At 34.0% G+C, this 19147-nt stretch overlaps 1 protein-coding gene across 1 annotated transcript in view; it reads left to right on the forward strand.

The window, feature by feature from the left end:
* Positions 1–19147, forward strand: part of LOC149538861 (PGR5-like protein 1B, chloroplastic) — a 139130-nt gene that overhangs the window by 52589 nt on the left and 67394 nt on the right. The window contains exon 7 of the mRNA XM_089800212.1: positions 3840–3891. Coding sequence (XP_089656338.1) covers positions 3840–3891 — 52 coding nt within the window. The remainder of the gene's footprint in view (positions 1–3839; positions 3892–19147) is intronic.

The raw sequence follows: 19147 nt of genomic DNA on the forward strand, positions 1-19147 counted from the left end.
CAAATTAGAAAGTTGAGGCATCAAAGGTTTAGTTCAAGGAAGTGATCTTTGAAGGAGTTCAATCCATTAAGGATGCTATCAAAGTTCTTGAATGTATCAGAGGTGTTGAGGAGATGCTACATGACATGATTGCCTCTTTAAATCAAGAAACCTAGATACCTTGATACTTGAAAGAAGTTTTGGGTGTTTGGGATCAAATGGAAGTCGTTGACCTAGATACCTTGATTGCATGTGATGTCATTCCGTCTTTTGATGTGTACTACATATATTAGGGACTCATGGGTCATGAGGAGGTACTTGGAAAAATTCTGATAAAGTTACAGGGAGCATTAGAAGGCTGTCAAAAAGTGGAAACAAAGATATATGCAATCTGGAGCAAATGGGACACAATGTCCTTACCAAAGAATCAAAAATTAGAATCGGATCAGAATCAGCAAGGCTTACTTGAATCGTAAATCGCCTATGAATTGCCACTATGAATCAGCAAAGTGAAAAAACCCTTGAAATTTAAAGATTTTAACGATTTAAAACTTGTTTCATGCACCCTTTATTGAATATAACTAAAAAACACTATAACATCATAAAATAGAAGTTAACATACATAAACAAGAAACTTAATTGATAAATCCATCACATAAGTAAAATGTAAATTGTAGCTCAAGTAAATAAAAATCATAGGATCATAATGAGTCATGACACAGATATATAGATTATAGAATTATAAATATTGTCAATATTTATAAATTTTCATAACATTGTGAAAGATTATATAAATATCTCTAAGTTAATATTAATCTCTTACTTGAAAATATATTTGATTTAAAAAAAATTAATAAAGATCAAATTTCTTTTACCTTTTAAAACATATATGAAAGTATAAATGAGGAATAAGAATGTTTTTCATTATTTTTAATCTCATAAATAAATAAATAAATAAAATGATAAAGAATAGAATAATATATATATATATATATAAAAGCATTACTCACCATTTTTACTTACCATTTCTCAACTTCCTGCATCCTCCAATCTTACCCTTGCAATTTCTCATATTTGCAAGCTCTCAATATTAGGCTTCCTGATGTTGTGATTTTTAGTTAATAATTAGGGTTTTCTAAGAAAAATTAAGCTCTCGTGGATGAATATGCATCAATCCTACCATAAGAAAATGTAGGATTGATTTATGTTGAAAGGAAATTGCATTCTAATATTCTTCATGAATCGACATAGCTTCTTTAGCTAAATCGGGTACCTTCATAATATTACACAAATCTGATGGGAAATTATGCTTGTCCTTTTAACTCAATTCTGTCATGAATTCAAACATGATATAGGACGAGATTCAATTGTGCATCCATACTAAGTATTCGATGCAAATTTGTCGATGAGATTGTCCAGATTTGGGAAATATTTGTCAAGTAATAAAATATATGCCGATTTTAGGCGATTTTGGGAGATTTTTAGTGAATCGCTATGAATCGCGATTTCTAACCCAAAAATCGGCGAGCCAATTCACTGACTCACCATGAATCTCTCGGCCTTAATCGGATTGCTGAATCACCCGAATCGCTTGAATCGCGGCGATTCGTGTTACTCTAGTACTTACTGAACATGACAACCTGTTCATTAAAGAAGAAATGACCTCAGAATATACCAACAGAGTCAATGCTGATCTTGATGCTGAAGAATTCAGATCACACACAATGACTAGGTTCGCTACATACAAATTTGTAGCAAAATACTTGTGGGATTCTCTTGTAGAAAACTACAAGGTTGTACAATCAGCATATGCTAAAGCAATCAAAATTGAAGCTATCTCAAAGACAATGGAGATCCCAGATCTTCCTATTGTTCGTGATTGTGTTGCCAAATATAAAACTTTTTAGAACATTCTTTAGGATTGATTCGACTTTTTTTTTGTTTTGATGTATGTAGTTGGAGAGAATGAATTGCATGAATTGTAGTCAGAAAACATTTGTAGGATTCTCTTGTAGAAAACTACAAGGTTGTAAAATCAGCATATGCAAAAGCAATAAAAATTGAAGCTATCTTAAAGACAATGGATCCTAGGTCTTCTTGTTGTTCAGATTGTATTGCCAAATATAAGGCTTTTCAAAACATTCTTTAGGATTGATTCAACTTTTTTTTTTGATGTATGTAGTTGGAGAGAATGAATTGCATGAAATGCAATTACACATAATTTGATTGCATGTCCTTATGGCATGTAATCTAATAATTCTTATCACCTAGTTTTATCAGGTCAAAGTGGTTAAGTTTCTGCCACTTTTTCCTCATTCTCACTTCTTTTCCTATATAAGAAGTGTCGCCCTCATTGTAAAAATAATCTTTTATTGTATGCCAAAAAGCTCTAAAGAATTGTGCAAGCATAACTTTGATTGTGCACTACTATTTTGATGAAAAGTGAATACAAAGAAGTAATTGTAGCCGGAACTTTGATTGAGTGTCATTGTGATAGTGCAAATTAGAAGCTCTAACTGTAATTTGCATCTATTTTCTCTGATTCATGTTATTGTTGTATGGTTTAAATAATTGAGCATAAAGAGTTTAAGAAATAATCAAAGCCGAAGCTTTGACCTGGAGCGATTGTGGTAATATTTAGACTAGAAGCTTCGACTGTAGTTTATATTACTTCCTCAGTTCACAAAATAGTTAGAGTTCCCTACCCCTCGAAGTCTTTATGCCCCAATGGTAGAGGTTATTCTTATAGAATATGTTAAAACAAGACTTAGAGCCAAACTAGTACGCTTTCAATCACCCTTTAAGTTGGTGCGAGTTTATCGGTATCAATGTTTCCATCTATTAGAAGTGTAGTTAGAGATTTCATCTTGCCAATTTCTCACTTCATAGGTAACTCGATTCTTTCCTGAAACTTAAGAGGAAAGAATATTGGTGACACCCTTTCAAAATCTCTCAACTTATTGCTTTCCTTGAGTTGATCCAAGACTAGTGAGAAAGGGGAGCCTTCTCTTAAATGTAGGAGAGACTCTGTCTCATACGTTGCGGCTGGTCATCCAAGTTGGCAATTGGATTTTCACAAAATTGTCGGTTGCAAAATATTCACCCAATAGTTTTTGGTGACTCTACTAGGGATATGAACGCCTTCGGAAGCCTCTTGCTTTTGTTTGATGTTTTATGTCCTTGTTTGAATTGGGGTTTGGTAAATTATAGGCTATCACACTGGAAAGCTTTGAGCACATATATTTGAGGAGAAAGAAGGCCAAAAGTTCTTCAAGTTCTGCTGGATCATTTTGGGCCCAACAAGCTCGTTTTGATTAATAATTAAACAAAGGAATGGCATATTGTACTTGCCATTTGAGATGTAAGGATGGTGACATTTCACACGATTTCTTTACTATTTTCAAGAGAATACTGGATCAGTATCTTGTCCTCTTCATACATTGGTAAAGATGTATAAATAGCAATCGATACATATATCTTCTTATTACATTTTTTGATTGATGTTCATTCATGCTACATTAGTTTACATTGTGTTTTGTTTTTCTGCTAGTTTTCCTATCACCGTTCTTTTGGGCATAGTTATGGAAATACAAATTATATGCATTTAGGGAGAATTTTGTTAAGTGTCAATTTTAGGGGAAGCAAGCATTTATGCACCTTGGGCCAAGGGGTGGTGTAGAAGGCGGAGAAAGCCTTGGCATAAAGCATAAGTTTTATTTTTCTATGCTACAATCAGGGTGTAACTTTTCTTTATTCATATATAAACATTCTCATTTTTATGTCTTCTATACTCGATCTTTTTGTTTACTTTAAATATTAAAATGTTTGAACTTATTGATGACCATTCGTCATGATTACAGGGTTTTTTTTCTAGATGATCTTACAGGATTTGAAATCACATACCTTCTAGAGGTAAGTAGTTATAAAGTCCCTTGAGGGCATCTTATTTTGTAGCATTTATTTTGTATATAGAAGGGTGTCTAACTTTGATGCTATATATATTTTCCATAGGTTTTGTGGATGATTTTCTTTATTTTCAAATATTTATTCTAATTTTCTTCTGAAAACTACAAATCTAAAATATAGAAAAAAACAAGCTTTTTTACAACAATTGATCAATTCCTTCTATTACTAGGGTTAAACTTAATGAAGCATTCTATTTGGTTGCATTCATAACTCATTTAATTTTGGTTTTCTATGTTATTGATTACCATACTGACCTTTGAAAGGTAATTGTTCATCATCTTAGATTTTTTGTAAATTCAATTCTTTTGAAGATTTTTTTGAAGAATTTAATTTATGCATATTATACTTGGGTTTCATGTTGAGATTTGCAGAGTAATCCATTTATAGTCAGACCTAGACTCTAATGTCTTGATTTGTATTCTACAATCTGGTATAAAGAAATATGAAGACTGCATTCGTATCTATGGAATAAATTCTTTATTACTCAGTAAACATAAATGAAGCATTATTTTTGGTAATGTTGACAGCTCAATTACTTGTATTTTTTGTCTGCTGGTAGTAATGGCATGACAATATGGTGATGTTTTTATATGTTACATATAGCTGATAATTGAATCTTAACTTTCAGAAAAATCATGATAGATGGTTGGAAACTTGCATGGAATGTTATTTCTATATTGGGTATGGTGTTTTAATTAACTAAAAAAAATTCTCGCATAATGTATGTGTGTGTGGTGGTTAGAAAAGGATGCATTTATATTCAAAGACTTGTTGATGTGAGTTTTGGTCCATTGCAACATACAAAATCGAATACTTAGTATTCCAAGATGAAACACTAAATCTCCAACTCTCTCTTGAATAAGGATGCTCATATGCCAAGCAATGCATATGGTTTGTGTGACTAAATGAGACAACCTTAAGGTTCTTTCTTATTGTGGACTTGCACTTACTTTTATGATATGTTATGTTCGTTATGACTAAGGGACTTACGTTGTTCATTCAAAGGATATTGACTTGATTTTAACTTCAATTTCTCTCAACCAACCGGTAGAGACAGGGTTTAGAAAGCTATTCTACTCCTAGAATGCAAGGAACTTTGAATGTCTTTGTGTGATGTTCCTCTATTGGAATAGAATTTAATAATAAATAATAGAAATGAATTAATAAAAGAATAAATAGTAATAAATTATAATGTAATATTATTAAATTTAATATAATAAGAAAGAAAATCAATAATGTATAATTCAATATTATATTTATGAATCAAAATAATAATATAATCTATTATGGATATAATAATAAAATTAAATATAAATAAATAATAATTAATTATGATAAATTATTAGTAAAATAAATAATAATAATATGATAATATAAAATAAATAAATTACTAATAAATGTATAGAAAGTTTCATTTTCTAAAACAAGATAATGCTCAAACAATTCTAAAGAACATGCAGAAAATAGACATGGGGGCTTTTGCGGCTCAAGTTTTATCTACATTTCACAGGCTTGTGAAGTATGTGTATACCTCATTTAAGAGTTAAGACGTGGCTGTTGTTGTTGTCTTAAAATAAGACACTTTCTTGTTTGCCTAAAAAACTTTAATACAAGTCCTTATCAGAATCTACCATAATAGAAGTTTTTAAAAAAAATATACAATGACCATTTTAATCAATTTCATTACGATTTCAAACTGTGTAAAAGTTCACTGCGTTATTAAATCCAAACATTAAAAAGAAATTTCTCACCCAAACAAATGAAAAAGAAACCCTTGCTAGAATCTGGAGGAACCCAGATTTGGAACCAAAAAAAACTTCTAAATATTGTTTTGGTAAACTGATTCCATTCAGAAAAACAAATTGTAGATTCATCCCATGAAATCTGTATAAATTTTTCAATTTGATTTAACATTGTTTTGGTAAAATCAATCCATTCATATAAACAAATCGAAAATTTGTCCCATAAAATCTGTATAAACTTATCAATTTGATTAAACATGGATAAGCCATCAAAATCACCTATTTTCATTGTTATTGTTTTCTTGTCCACGCAAATACAAAATCGATTGCTGCCCTCTCCCACAGAAAATTTGTTTCATGTTTTACATGTGGTCACTTTTGGCAGGATAAATTCTAGGAGCTGATAATGTAGCTAAGAATTACTGAAATAACCATTTGATCAAAAGTTTCAATGTCACCAAAGTTGTCAATGGTGAAGCACAGAAGGAGCCAAAAACTGCTAGCATTCAGTAGATTCATGACAGACCACTATTGCAGGAGGGTGAGGGTTCTAATCCTAAAATATACCTTACGTAAGACATAGTAGAATCCATTCCAATTCTAAAGGATTATTAGTCGTGACGACAAGGCTACTGTTATTTTCCTGTGTATATGCCATACGAAATTTGGCAAACACATCAATGGTCACCAGAGGATGGGGCAATATGGGTGAGAAGAAAAGGGATATGAGCCATTTTTAAACAGAGCTCCAAAATGGCTGAGATAAATATGAATATGACACTATGGTAATGGTGGTCGTGAACCCAAATTCAAAAACTGTAGCTGGTTACCAGAAAATACAACCTGATTGCAATAACGTTAATGTGTAATAACCACTCGCATTTGCATTAAATCCCCATTTTTTCCTCCACCCATTTGGTTGGCAACTTAAAATTTGAAGTGAGCACTTTACTGGCCTGGGGTTCACTAACACAACTCATAGGACATGGCTACAATGGAGCTGTCTTCATCTGATTATGGTATATTCTTAACATCCCACCACACATTTGTGAGGAACAACTGGAGAATATTAAAAGGAGAAAGAAATAACAATACCCACATTTGTCGCTTTTCAAATGTTCTACACAAAACTGATATTTGAATTAAAAAAATTCTATAATCGTTTGCATGAATGTGGTGAAGGCAACAAATTCAAAATAATTCCAATTTGTATAACAAAACAATAAATTGTGTGAGGCCCATGGAAGAACAGAAGAATCTCAGCATCTCATGTATGCATTTAAGTCAATAAAGAGGGGAAAGTACCCATTTGTTTGCATTCAGCCTGTGCAACAAAACCCTAAGAGCTCATAAAATATATCCAAAAAAAGCTTAATGACAACACTCCTGGTCCTGGATATATATAATGTATTAAGATAATAGATAAACATTTATTATTAGTTAATGGTAATCTATTTGTAATCTATTGTAAATATTAGAATGTTTCTAATATTTTGTTAGCTTTAGTTAGGTGTAGGCTTCTTAGCTTTCTTTCAACTAGAATAGAATGTTTCTATTCTTTATGATCATTTCCTAAGGAAACGTTGTTCCATTCTTTTGTATATAGTATATACTATATATAGACCTCTTGGTCTTTGTTAATAACAAGCAAATATTTTCCAATTACTTCGTAATATGGTATTAGAGTCAATACTTCAATTTTTTTCGACAAATTTATAATTTCTTTCAAAATTATTTGTTCAAATTTTTCGAAGTTATTTATGAGATTTTCTCTACAATCCGAATAGGGTTTCTGTTTTTGTCAGGAATTCGTTTGTTCACTACCTTGTTTTTTGGCTAGGGTTTTCAAAAGAGAAGTCTGCAAATCGCAATTTTCAAGCTTGAATTTGCCAAATCGTGTTTGAAACGCGTTTGTTTTTTGGCTCCAAATCTGCAAATCGCAACTGGTAAAATCTGGAAAAATTGTGTGAAAGTTAAAGGCTGGGAAAGTCTCAAGAAATCATGCATGGTTCCTCCACAAACGCGAGCTATTGGGCCTTGACTTCCTGTCTCAAAAATGTGGCATCCATGGCCTTGTTAAGCCTGTTTTTTGAAGTCACACGTCTACAACACCGTCTTTGCAAAAATCAATTTTTTTGGCCCAAACACTGCACCTGTGTTTTTGGTGTTGTTTTTTGCATTCTCTGCCCATCAAAGCCTCTCTTTGCTACAAAAACGACACGCTTTTTGCTTGCAAATGCCATTTTCTCTGCTCAAACGACCTCCATGGCCGCCGACTTGTGTTTTTGCTCAAAACCCTAGTTTTTTGACCTCAGAATTTTTTGGTTTCACATTCTTGGTGGGTTTTTCGAGAACTCAGCTGGGTTGCTGTCAGATTTTTTGGGTGCCTCGATTTTTGAGCCAGCGGATCCAGAAACCGACAACATATTCTTTTTGGATTTTTTGAGCTCTTTTTTGGGTCACTCCAAATTTTTTAGGTCTTCCATTTTTTTGCCTCGAAGAACGTGCCTTCATAGATTTCCACGTTATTTAATTGAAAAATGTGCCATGGCATCTCTGACAAACATTCAGCTCGAGCACAACTCAAAATTCAATGGTTGAAATTATGGCGCTTGGAAGCAACGAATCATCGCAATTTTTGAATATCAGAATACTGATCAAATTGTTCTGGGTGTTACGAAGCATTCGACTACTCCTGGTCCTGACTAGGATACATGGGATCTAAATAATAGGGAGGTAGAGATGCTTCTCAAGTTATCCGTGGTTGATGATCAACTCTCTCAAATTCCATGTGGCAAGATAGCTGTCGAGATTTGGACACATCTCAAAGGTCTTCATGAGACTTCTAACAAAAGTAGAGTTGTCTTTTCGAAGAACACTTTGTTTTCTATTGTCATGGATGAGCGAACTTCACTCCAGGATAGGATTCAGGAAATCCGCGATCAGCTGCTTGCCATCAGTCGCAAGATGGAGGAAGACGATATTGTGGTTATCACTCTTCGGAGTTTACCAAAGTCCTATGAGCATTTTATTGAGACTCTCAACATCACATCTTTTGGTGTTGATCTGAAGTTCACTAATCTCTGCACACTTCTGCTTCAACAAGATCGGTGGAACCAACAGTTCGATAGCAGATCCAGCTCCATCTCTACAGAGAAAACCTTTGTTGCTAAATCCTTTCAGAAGGATAAAGGCAAGTTTCAGCAGTCGTCTTAGCAAAACTCTTCTACTCCAGCTTCAAATGACTCTTGAAAGAAAAACATTCAATGCAACTATTGCCACAAGTTTGGGCACATGAAGGTTGAATGTCAGAAACGCTTAGCTGCACAATCTAAGCAATCTGGTTAGCAGCCTACAACGACCAATGCAGAGCACTTTGAGCAGACAGAATATGCCTTTTACATGTTTTGGCAGCTTTGTGCTTTCGGTAGATTAACCATTAAGAGATAGTATTACGATAAGTGATAAACATCTATTATTAGTTAATGGTAATCTATTTGTAATCTATTGTAAATATTAGAATGTTTCTAATATTTAGTTAGCTTTAGTTAGCTGTAGCTTTTTTAGCTTTCTTTCAGCTCGAATAGAATGTTTCTATTCTTTACGATTGTTTCCTAAGGAAACATCGTTCCATTCTTTTGTAAATATAAGCTCTTGGTCTCTATTAATAACAAGCAAATATTTTCCAATTTCTTCGTAATATAAGGTAGAAAAAAATTTCTACTAATGCAAACTTTAAGGAACCTAATCAGGACTCCAAGTGGAGTATTAAATTGTATTTAAAAACTTTGTACTAATCATATTTTATCTAGTCCATAGGGGAATTTCTCCCATTTTAAGTTATAAAAAATCTTTTTCTCCTTACCTTTATTAGTCATAGCCAATTAAAATGTTGATAGAAAGCATTAACTAAAACTTGTAAATATATCAAATTTATCAAACTATAGAACAAATAACAGGCTTGGAAAATACAAAAATCTGATTGGTCAAAGTTTTGGAAAAAATTGCACCTAATAGATGCAATAGTATCCTGCCATGGCAGGAACAAATAATATATACAAAATATAAAAGTATAAACTATATATGGTATATGATTTAATATATAAACAATAGTTATTTGATAAATAATAAAACATTGACCAAATAGAGAGATGGCTAGGTATAGAAGCATATGAAATCATATATATTGGAGGTACTGAATTAGTGCTGGGGGGATTAGAAACCAATAATTACCATATGAAGCATTTTATATTACATTGTGCATTAGATATATTAGAAGGAACAACCAAAAATCAATCGCTGGTATAAGGAGAAGGTAGACATGCAGCAGTTTGCCATAATCCAATCAGCAAGAAGAAATATTCAGTCAGTGACATTCATGGTATGAGGTCATTATTGTCAAGAATATGGAATTTAATTCCACCAATTACACTAAAGATCTTTGGCATTATATATCTCGTGCGACATAAAAGCTGCAATATCTCCCATGAATAAATATTCCAAAGATAATTGTAAATGCATTTCCACAATCCATCATAGTAATTTTGTGCTTCTGGATTTTGATTGTGTGAATCTTTTTGAGCCAACATTTTGGGTCACACTCTGCTCTCATGCCCATATGATGGTTCACAGCGTGTGACCCAAAATGTTGGCTCAAAAAGATTCACACAATCGAAATCCAGAAGCACAGAATTACTATTCCAAAGATATTTTGTACACCTATCTAATGTAATCGGCACTATTTATTTCAAAGAATTAGCCCAACAGAGTATAATATCCCATTACATAGAAGAGCTTTATCAATGACGTTCACTTATTCATAAGCATTGAGGGCTGTAAAAAAAGTAAAAACTACAAGGAGTCCCCTTGAACTCTTGAGATAGTTGGAGTTCCCTACGTACACTTGGATGCACCAAAAGTATCATATCCTCACATACAGATAATAATAGGGAAAGAGTCTATTGCCAACTTGTTATGTAATCAATTTATATATTATTGTGAATTCTTGAATTCCCAAACATTGTCTATTGTGGTATTTTGGTGGCAAAATTATTTGGGGCAGTATAATCAAGCACTAAATCAGAGTTATTATGAGACAATACAAATTTGGTGATCACAATTTTTATTCACTCCCAAAAACAATTGTCTAATCCATAGTACAAAATACCTGCGATTAATTGTAAAAACCGCAATATCTCGCGAGATGCCCAGGAAAAGGATAAAAACGTCCAATAAATCGGCACTGGTATTATTGAAAAAATGCAGCGTTAAAACCCAGTTAAAATCGCGATATACCGCTTAAAATGCGAGTTAAAATTGTGGACCAGGTCAACGCAAAATGCCAAAAAAAATTAGGTTTTCGCTGAATGATAAACTCATGTCTTTTGCGTCTTAGGTCATGAGCAATTTCTTTGTGTTTTCACGATTTCTTCTTGCCGTGGATCTTGCTGATGATTTCTTCTTGCCGCAGATAGGGCTGTAGATCTTATTGCCGCAGATAGGGCTGCGGATCTTCAATTCGTCTGCATCTTCAAACCTTCAAAATCGATGGCGTCTTCAAACCTTAAAAGTTGACTGCATCTTCAATTCGACTGGTCTTTGTCTCATTCATGACAGGGTGCATTCATCACAGCCTGTAGTCGACACTTCCAAGTATGGATAATTTTTTTTGTAAATATTTTAATTTGAGTATATTTTAATTTATTTGTAATTTAGTAAAAAATTCTTTAAAACTTAATTATATTTTAAATCTAAATAGTAAATACTACAAATTAAAATATATTAAATGATTTATAATTTTAATATTTTGACAAACATTTTAAGGTTTAAACTTTAAAATACACTTAAATTGCATAGTAAATACTAAATTAACAGTATTTAACAAATAAACATTATTTAATAATTTATAATTTATAAATAAATTATAACATATTTAAATTTTAAAATAGTAAATTATAAATCTTTGAAAAAATAGACTTGTTATTGACTTACCGTTATATATGAATTCAAAATTATAATAGTTAAATAAAATAGAATTATTGTAATTAAATTTACTGTTTTATTGAAATTTATAATCTTGTATATAACATAATAACAGTATTAAGTTTTAACATTAAGTGTATTGTTTAAAAGATTTATAATTTAGTTTTTGAATATTTAATAGATAATGTATGCTTTCTAACTATACATTGTCTATTTTTTATTAGGTTCTTTAAGTCTACAAGATGACTCGTGGTGGCAGAGCTAAGGATCCTTTATGGAAACATGGGATCCTGGGGGTAATCAGTGGACATGTTGAATGTATCCATTGCCATAAGAAAATGACTTCAAGGATAAGCTGATTGGAATACCATCTTGCAAAGATTCCATGCAATGATATTACACTGTGTGAAGAATGTCTAGAAGAGGCTACAAGAGAGGCTTTGACAAGCCTAAAAAAATGCACAAAGTAAGGTAGAAAAAAAGAGGACATTTGAGGCCATAGCAGCCCCAATGGGGACTTTTAGTTCTATAGGATCAGAAATAGGTGGAGAGGGTTCTTCTTCTATTGGGCCTCCGATATGAGGATTGGGAAGTACGAGTGGGTCTCTGGCAGACTTTTGGGTTCCACATAACACTCTCGATGTTCAACCCGGCTTGCTAGGCACTGCATGGAACAAAAAGATGCACGAGAAGACAAAGGTGGCAATTACAAGATTTTGGATCTGCAATGATATTCCCTTCAATTCTTTATGTAGTCCATATTGGATCAAGTGGTAACTTCCATTTCTTTGTCTAGTAAGGGGTTCAAGCCCCCAACTCCCTATGAGGTGAGTGGGCCATTGTTATAGGACAAGGTAAGAAATATTCATCAGCTTGTAGAAGAGAAAAGAAAAGTTTGGGAATAGAAAGGTTGCACTATTATATCTGATGGGTGGATAGATGGCAAGAACAGGACACTCATTAGCTTTCTAGTTGCTTCAGGGGGGCAGTTGGTATTTCTAAAATCAGTTGATGCCTCTAATCAAGTAAAAAATGCAGAAAATTTGTGTAACATGCTGGATGAGGTGGTAATAGAAGTGGGAGTGGCTAATGTCATCCAGATTGTGATTGATAATGCAGTTGCACATGTGGCTGCCGATAGACTTCTCACGAAGAGACATTCCACATTATTTTGGAGCCCTTGTGCTGCCCATCGTCTTGACTTGCTTCTTGAGGATCTAGGGAAACTGAGCTGGGTGGAGAAGGTGGTTGAAGATGGAAGGAATATTGTTAAGTACATCTACAATCATACATGGGTCTTGAGTCTTATGAGAGAGCACACTAGTGGTAAGGATCTTGTATAGGTAGGGGTCACATGCTTTGCTACTAATTTTCTAAACTTGCAAAGCATATCTGAGACATTGCTAGAGCTTAGGCGCATGTTTCTTGATAAGAAATGGTTAGAGAGTCCTTATCCTAGGAAGCCTGAAGCATAGAAGATTGTGAAGATTGTGTTTGATGGTAACTTTCAAAAGCTGATGGAAGAGACCCTCAAAGTAAGTTTTCAAGTATTCATTGATGATTTAATATTCAATTTTGAAATATTTTCCTTGGCTGATTTTTGTATGTTTTATTATGTCTAGGTATCAGAACCGTTGGTGAAGGTTCTACGAATTGTGGATGGGGATAAAAACCCCATGGGGTTTCTATATGAGGCCATGGATAGTGCAAAAGAGGCCATTCAAAACTTTAATAGGTCAAATGAGATCAAATATAGACCCATATGGAACATCATTGATTGTAGGTGGAACCGACAACTCCACCAACACATTCATGTAGCTGCCTACTTCTTGAACCCCAAGTACTATTTTTCCAACACTTTTAAAGTAGATGTAGAGGTTCAAATTGGCTTGGACACATGTATTCGAAGATTGGTTGCTAATACGGACCTCCGAGACCTCATATTTGATGAGTTGTAGAGCTACAAGAGGGAAGAGGGGCCATTGTTTTCTTCTCCTTATTGCAAACGTAGGAGATACACCTTGTAGCTAGGTAAAAAAGAACGTGTTTAGTTTTATCATACCGTTCATTTCGCTCGTGAAGCTTATTGGAAGTTTTACCACATCATAAATGGTTTTTTTAATCCTTGCAGATTTGTGGTGGGAAGATTATGGTGCCACAACACCTAATGTTCAGAAGCTTGCCATCCAAATTTTATCGCAGCCTTGTTGTGCTTCTGGCTGCGAGAGAAATTGGAGTACTCTTCAAAACATACACACAAAGAAACGTAATAGGTTGACTCAAAAGCGCCTGAATGACTTGGTTTATGTGAAGTACAACCTTCTCTTGCATGAGAAGAAGGTGAAAGGGCAGGCTTCATATGAAGCACTAGACTTGGATGACATTGATCCATACTCAGCCGATTGGATTGCTCCTCCTGATAGTGAGGATGCGGATGTTGGTGAACCTTTACTGACAAATGAGCAACTAGCTGAGTTTGAGAGAGAAGCAGATGAGTGGGATGCAGATGTGGCAGCACATGAGGAAGAACATGAGCTTGGTCATCCATCAGAGGCTTCTATCAAGCGTGAGGGACCTATTAGGGCACCTGTTGAGGATGTTGCCACAGCAACTACTTCAACACCACCCACTCAGCAGCAAGGATCTCTTTTGAGTTTTACTCGTAGACGCAATTTATGATTGCTATTTTCAGTTTTCATTGATACTGAGACTTGAACTTAATATGTATTCAGAAGTAGTAGTTTCGTAGAGTTTGACTTTATGTATCGAACTTATTTATATTTAGATGTTCTACTTGTTTTTTGGTATACGATTCTAGTAGTATGTTAATGATTAATCTACTAAGTTCCTCTTGCTATAAGTATAAATTACTGTTTAACTTAAACTTTGAATGATATATGGTGGATATCTCAATTTTCAAATTATTATATATTCTACAAATTTGGTGTATGTATGCATTTCTAAGCATATTTTAAGAAATTTTATATTTTCAAATGTTCGATAAAAGTGCCGATTTATTGTCGAATTTTTTGTCGAGTTTTTGCCGATTCCGAGTTTTTAAATTTTTTTGTGTCGGCCGAGATATTGCCGATACCAAGTTTTTAAACTATAATCTAATCATAACATAAGAACAAGGATAGTGATCTTACATGTTGAAGAACTGAGATATACACTTTTGACATTTACATTTGAATTATTTATAGTGATTCACAGACCTTCCTGGTACAAATTTCATGTGTAATTGTTTTGGGAAATAAAGTTGGAAGTTAGTGCATTTGTGTTACCAGCAATCGATTCATTTGGAGTTTAATAATAGATATTCTCAACATTATTTTCAGACTAATTACTAGGAGTTCATTTGGCTTGGATATCTCAGATTTTTAGCATTTTCTCTAGACTGAGAAAAAATACAAAAAAATTAGAAAATCTCATCAAGCCAATTTTTTTATATCTTGCTGGCCAAAACAAATCACATCATTCCAAACAATGCCTAGTTGGCGTCTTTCAGTGGTATCATAGCCTGGATCTTGCCAGCATGTGAGGTAAATTCAAGGTTGTGTACACTGTATACTATAGTTGGACTGGTTTCTAGTTTGGACAGCGTAATAAATCTTTATGAAAGGATTGTTCAACGGTAAACAAGGATGCAATGAAGTGTTACAAATGCAACACATGATCAACTGTCAGTTGCAGTGACTTAACGACACAATGTCAAGGAAATTTGGGCATGCTATTGGTTTATCTCCATCCACTAGAACAACTAAGAGTCCACATGTGTTACCAAAAAATAAAGAAATTATGGTCAGCTATCATAAGTATTGCATTTTTCCTAAAACGATATGTGACCTCCTTTCCTTATCACAATTTATGGGTATACCAGGGGAGGATGAGTATTTGGTGTCTGCATGTTCATATCAACTGAAAGAAATATTAGAAGATAGCTAGGAAAACATTGGGAGTGTAGACAATATGAAGGGTACAAGTACGGTTTGCAAAAATCTACATGAAGAATTTGATAGACAGACATATTTTTCAGGAAGAGTAACATTGGAAAATGATTCGCATACAACTTCCTCATTCGTGTGAGAGGAAACAAGTGCTGAAATCCATAACGGAAGTGACATAACTTCTCCACAAAATGGGGTAGCCTTTGATCAAGAAGAAAACCATAATTTGCATTTTATATTTGAGAGTATTCATGATGCAGGCATGGGACATGGTAATGTAAAGATACAATTCATCATTAGTCAGATTTTGTGTATTTTGGGGTAGCAAATGTAGAGCATTGTCAAAGGTTGAATGAAGGCTGGTCGCATAGAGCTACCCAAGAAAAGTTGCTTACTGCCCAAACAAAACAATGCTTGCAAGAGGTCAAAGAAAAATGTTGTCAACTTGATAATGCTAGAAAACAAAGGGAGTTTCAGATTAGATCCATGTTTCTTCCACAGGAAGAAGCATACAGGTTGGACAAACAAAACAACCCGGAGGCAACAAATCAAGGGTTGAAACCAATCAAAATTTTCAGTCTTGGAACAATAACGTCATACTCCATCTTCCTCACAGCATTTCCACCATTAGCCATGAGGATAGTAATGTTACCATTCCTACTGCTGATGGACTGCAAGAGGCAAGTATGATATAAGTCAAATTTGACGATGTCTTTTATTTGGGGATTGAATATTTACAATATGATGCAGCTGACGCTGAGGGATGTGAGTTGACTAGATTGGAGCTTCCAGTTGAGGTAGTTGATCACTCTCATGATGGTGATAATGATTTGAATGATATCTCTCTTAGTGGGCCAGTCACTCTAGAAGCAATTTTATTGAGCATTGCTGGTATACACACCTCATGTTTGAGTTTGTCATCTATATCTATTAATATGGCTGCAATATCTCTGTTGATTAGTGACTTTGTATCACTTGACTCTTCATGGACTAGTGGCGACCCAAGTTGGGGTGACATTGCACTTTTTGACTTGGCTTGATTACACTCGTGATCTAGTATGAGAATGTTGAGGAGTATATCCTTCGGTTATTTTTTGATTGGCCTTGGTTTGATGTTTAGTGTGAGATCATCCTTGTTGCTAAACATAGGTATGGTAGCGAGATAGGATGGGCATTGGTGTTGGGTTTTGAGCATGTGGGATGTTACTCTCACAAAGTTATGATGTCCTTCGATAGATGGTTACTTGTTAGTGATGGTGATGATATGGCTTTCTTCTTCTACATCACACACAATAGGGCATATATATTTATATGGGACTTGGGCATTTTTTTGCTTGGTACATCACTTTGCAAGGGTTCCCATATTATGCTTCCTGGTTTGGGATGTTTGGACAATTATTAGGGTAACATGCTATGGTTGAGCATGCTATTTTATCAGTTACATTGGATTGCATCAAGTGCTGAGATTGTTGTTATGGACCTTACTGAGAGGCATGGGTAGTATTGGTTTGGGATCTTGGTATAATACATTCCTCCAGTGGACTAATGGTGAGATGCTTCACTTTGGAAATATTGATTTTTTTATTAGAGTAGTGTAGCGGATGGGTGATGCGACTGAGTTGGGCAGTGTTGTGCAGTATGTAGATATTTTTTACTTGAGGACAACTAATCTTTGGGAAGGGAGGACTAGACTGTCCCAAATTTTTGGCCTTTCCTTGGTGACAAGCAAATCGGTAGAGGTTGGCCCATCATTTGATTCCCATAGACTGATAGAGTGTGGAGGGAACTAGTATAAGGGCTTATAGAGCTATGCAGGAGCTACTTAGGTAGTTTTGGGCAGTTGAAAACAATTTCCTAAACATCAAAGAGGGTATTTTAGGGATTGATTAGGAGTTGTCTAGGAGGCATGCAGAGACCTCTATGAGCATTTTGGGGACTTTGAGTGCATTTCCTATTTTTTAGGATGCACTCCTATTTTTTAGGAAGAGCTCCCAGTTTCCTGACAGACAACCCAGAGGTGCATACATATAATGTCCCCTATTAGGACATTAAATTATTTTATTATAGATTTTGTCATTTAGACTTTTACATAGCAAAAACTTATATTTCTTCATATCTCAATGATGATTTCTCAAAGTTTTTCATTCTAGGAGAAAGATAATCCTTTTCTAGCCAGTAATAAATAAGAAGAGAGCCTTTTTCTTTCCATATATATATACTTTCATTCTAAGAGTCATGACTTTACATAAATAATAATTATATTATATTTGATAATATAATTATATATTAATAACATATATTTGTAATATAGATTATATCAAATATATTAATATCAATATTACTACTTTTAAAATATTTAATTCTCATATTTGATATTAATATATTATACAATAAATATAGTAAATTCAACATTATTAATATTTCATCATTATTTATTTAATTTTCATTAATTATATGGATTTATTTTGACATGGATATCATAGTCCTCTCCACTCAGATTTTGTTTGTCCTCAAACAAAAACCATTTGTACATGACTTTTTGTAAAACCATCATATGAAGCATATAATTGGGTGCATATACATCGTAATGCATGAAAACATAGCATACACAAAGTAGACATATGGATGCATGAAAACACGAAGCAGACACGATGTAAACACATAATACATGCATTCTTGATTAATGCCTTACAGTTCACTAGAGTCAAGAAAATGATTTACAAAATTGACTTCTTTGATAGAATCTTGCAACCACTAGTGATCATTAGTACATGTGTATATATAAGTTTCAAAGAAAATGTGAGTCAAGATAGTTTATTCCAAGCCAATCCCATACTTCCACACGAGGTGGCTTACTTAGGGGGATGCTTGTTTTGTTTTGCACTAATTACCATTCTTTAGTCAAGAAGAACACTTAGGATCTAAATAGATGACTTAGGCAACAACTCAACCATCTTCCTCAAGGTTTCTGCGCATCCAAGCCCACGATCCAATCGTGGAATGACCTCAAGGAAACTTGATCCCATTTTGGTCAAACCTCAAGGCAACATTAGAGATGCTGATCCTACCCATCTTGAAATAACTGATTTGTTGGAATAGTCTGAATACACCTTTTTTTCTCTCTCCTAGGCTACCTTTATAGATAAGTAATAAGCTATATCTGAAAAAATGGTCATGTTATTCCGATTATAACTTTGGTCTAGAAAGAATGCTAAGATGCAATTAATTGCTTTGACACCAAGCTCAACAATCTTCCTCAAGGTTTCTGTTGATCCAAGCCCACGATCCCATCTTGGTCAACTAGCCAAACTAGTTAGTACTTGATTCCTCCACTAAAGTGAAAAGGATCATGGGCCCTTGGTAAGGTACGTATCATTAATTCATTAATAAATACAATACATTGAAACCCATCACATATCAGTATTATTAGAAATTATTTTTGTTGAGCGTATTAACATATAGCAAGGTATTGTGTCATGTCCCCTCTTTTAGCTCAGTCTAGCAAAGACATGTGAGTCAGCTTATTATGGG

This window comes from Cupressus sempervirens, chromosome 9, assembly GCF_028749045.1.
Source record: "Cupressus sempervirens isolate cs-2001-9-10 chromosome 9, ASM2874904v1, whole genome shotgun sequence".
Taxonomy (NCBI): domain Eukaryota; kingdom Viridiplantae; phylum Streptophyta; class Pinopsida; order Cupressales; family Cupressaceae; genus Cupressus; species Cupressus sempervirens.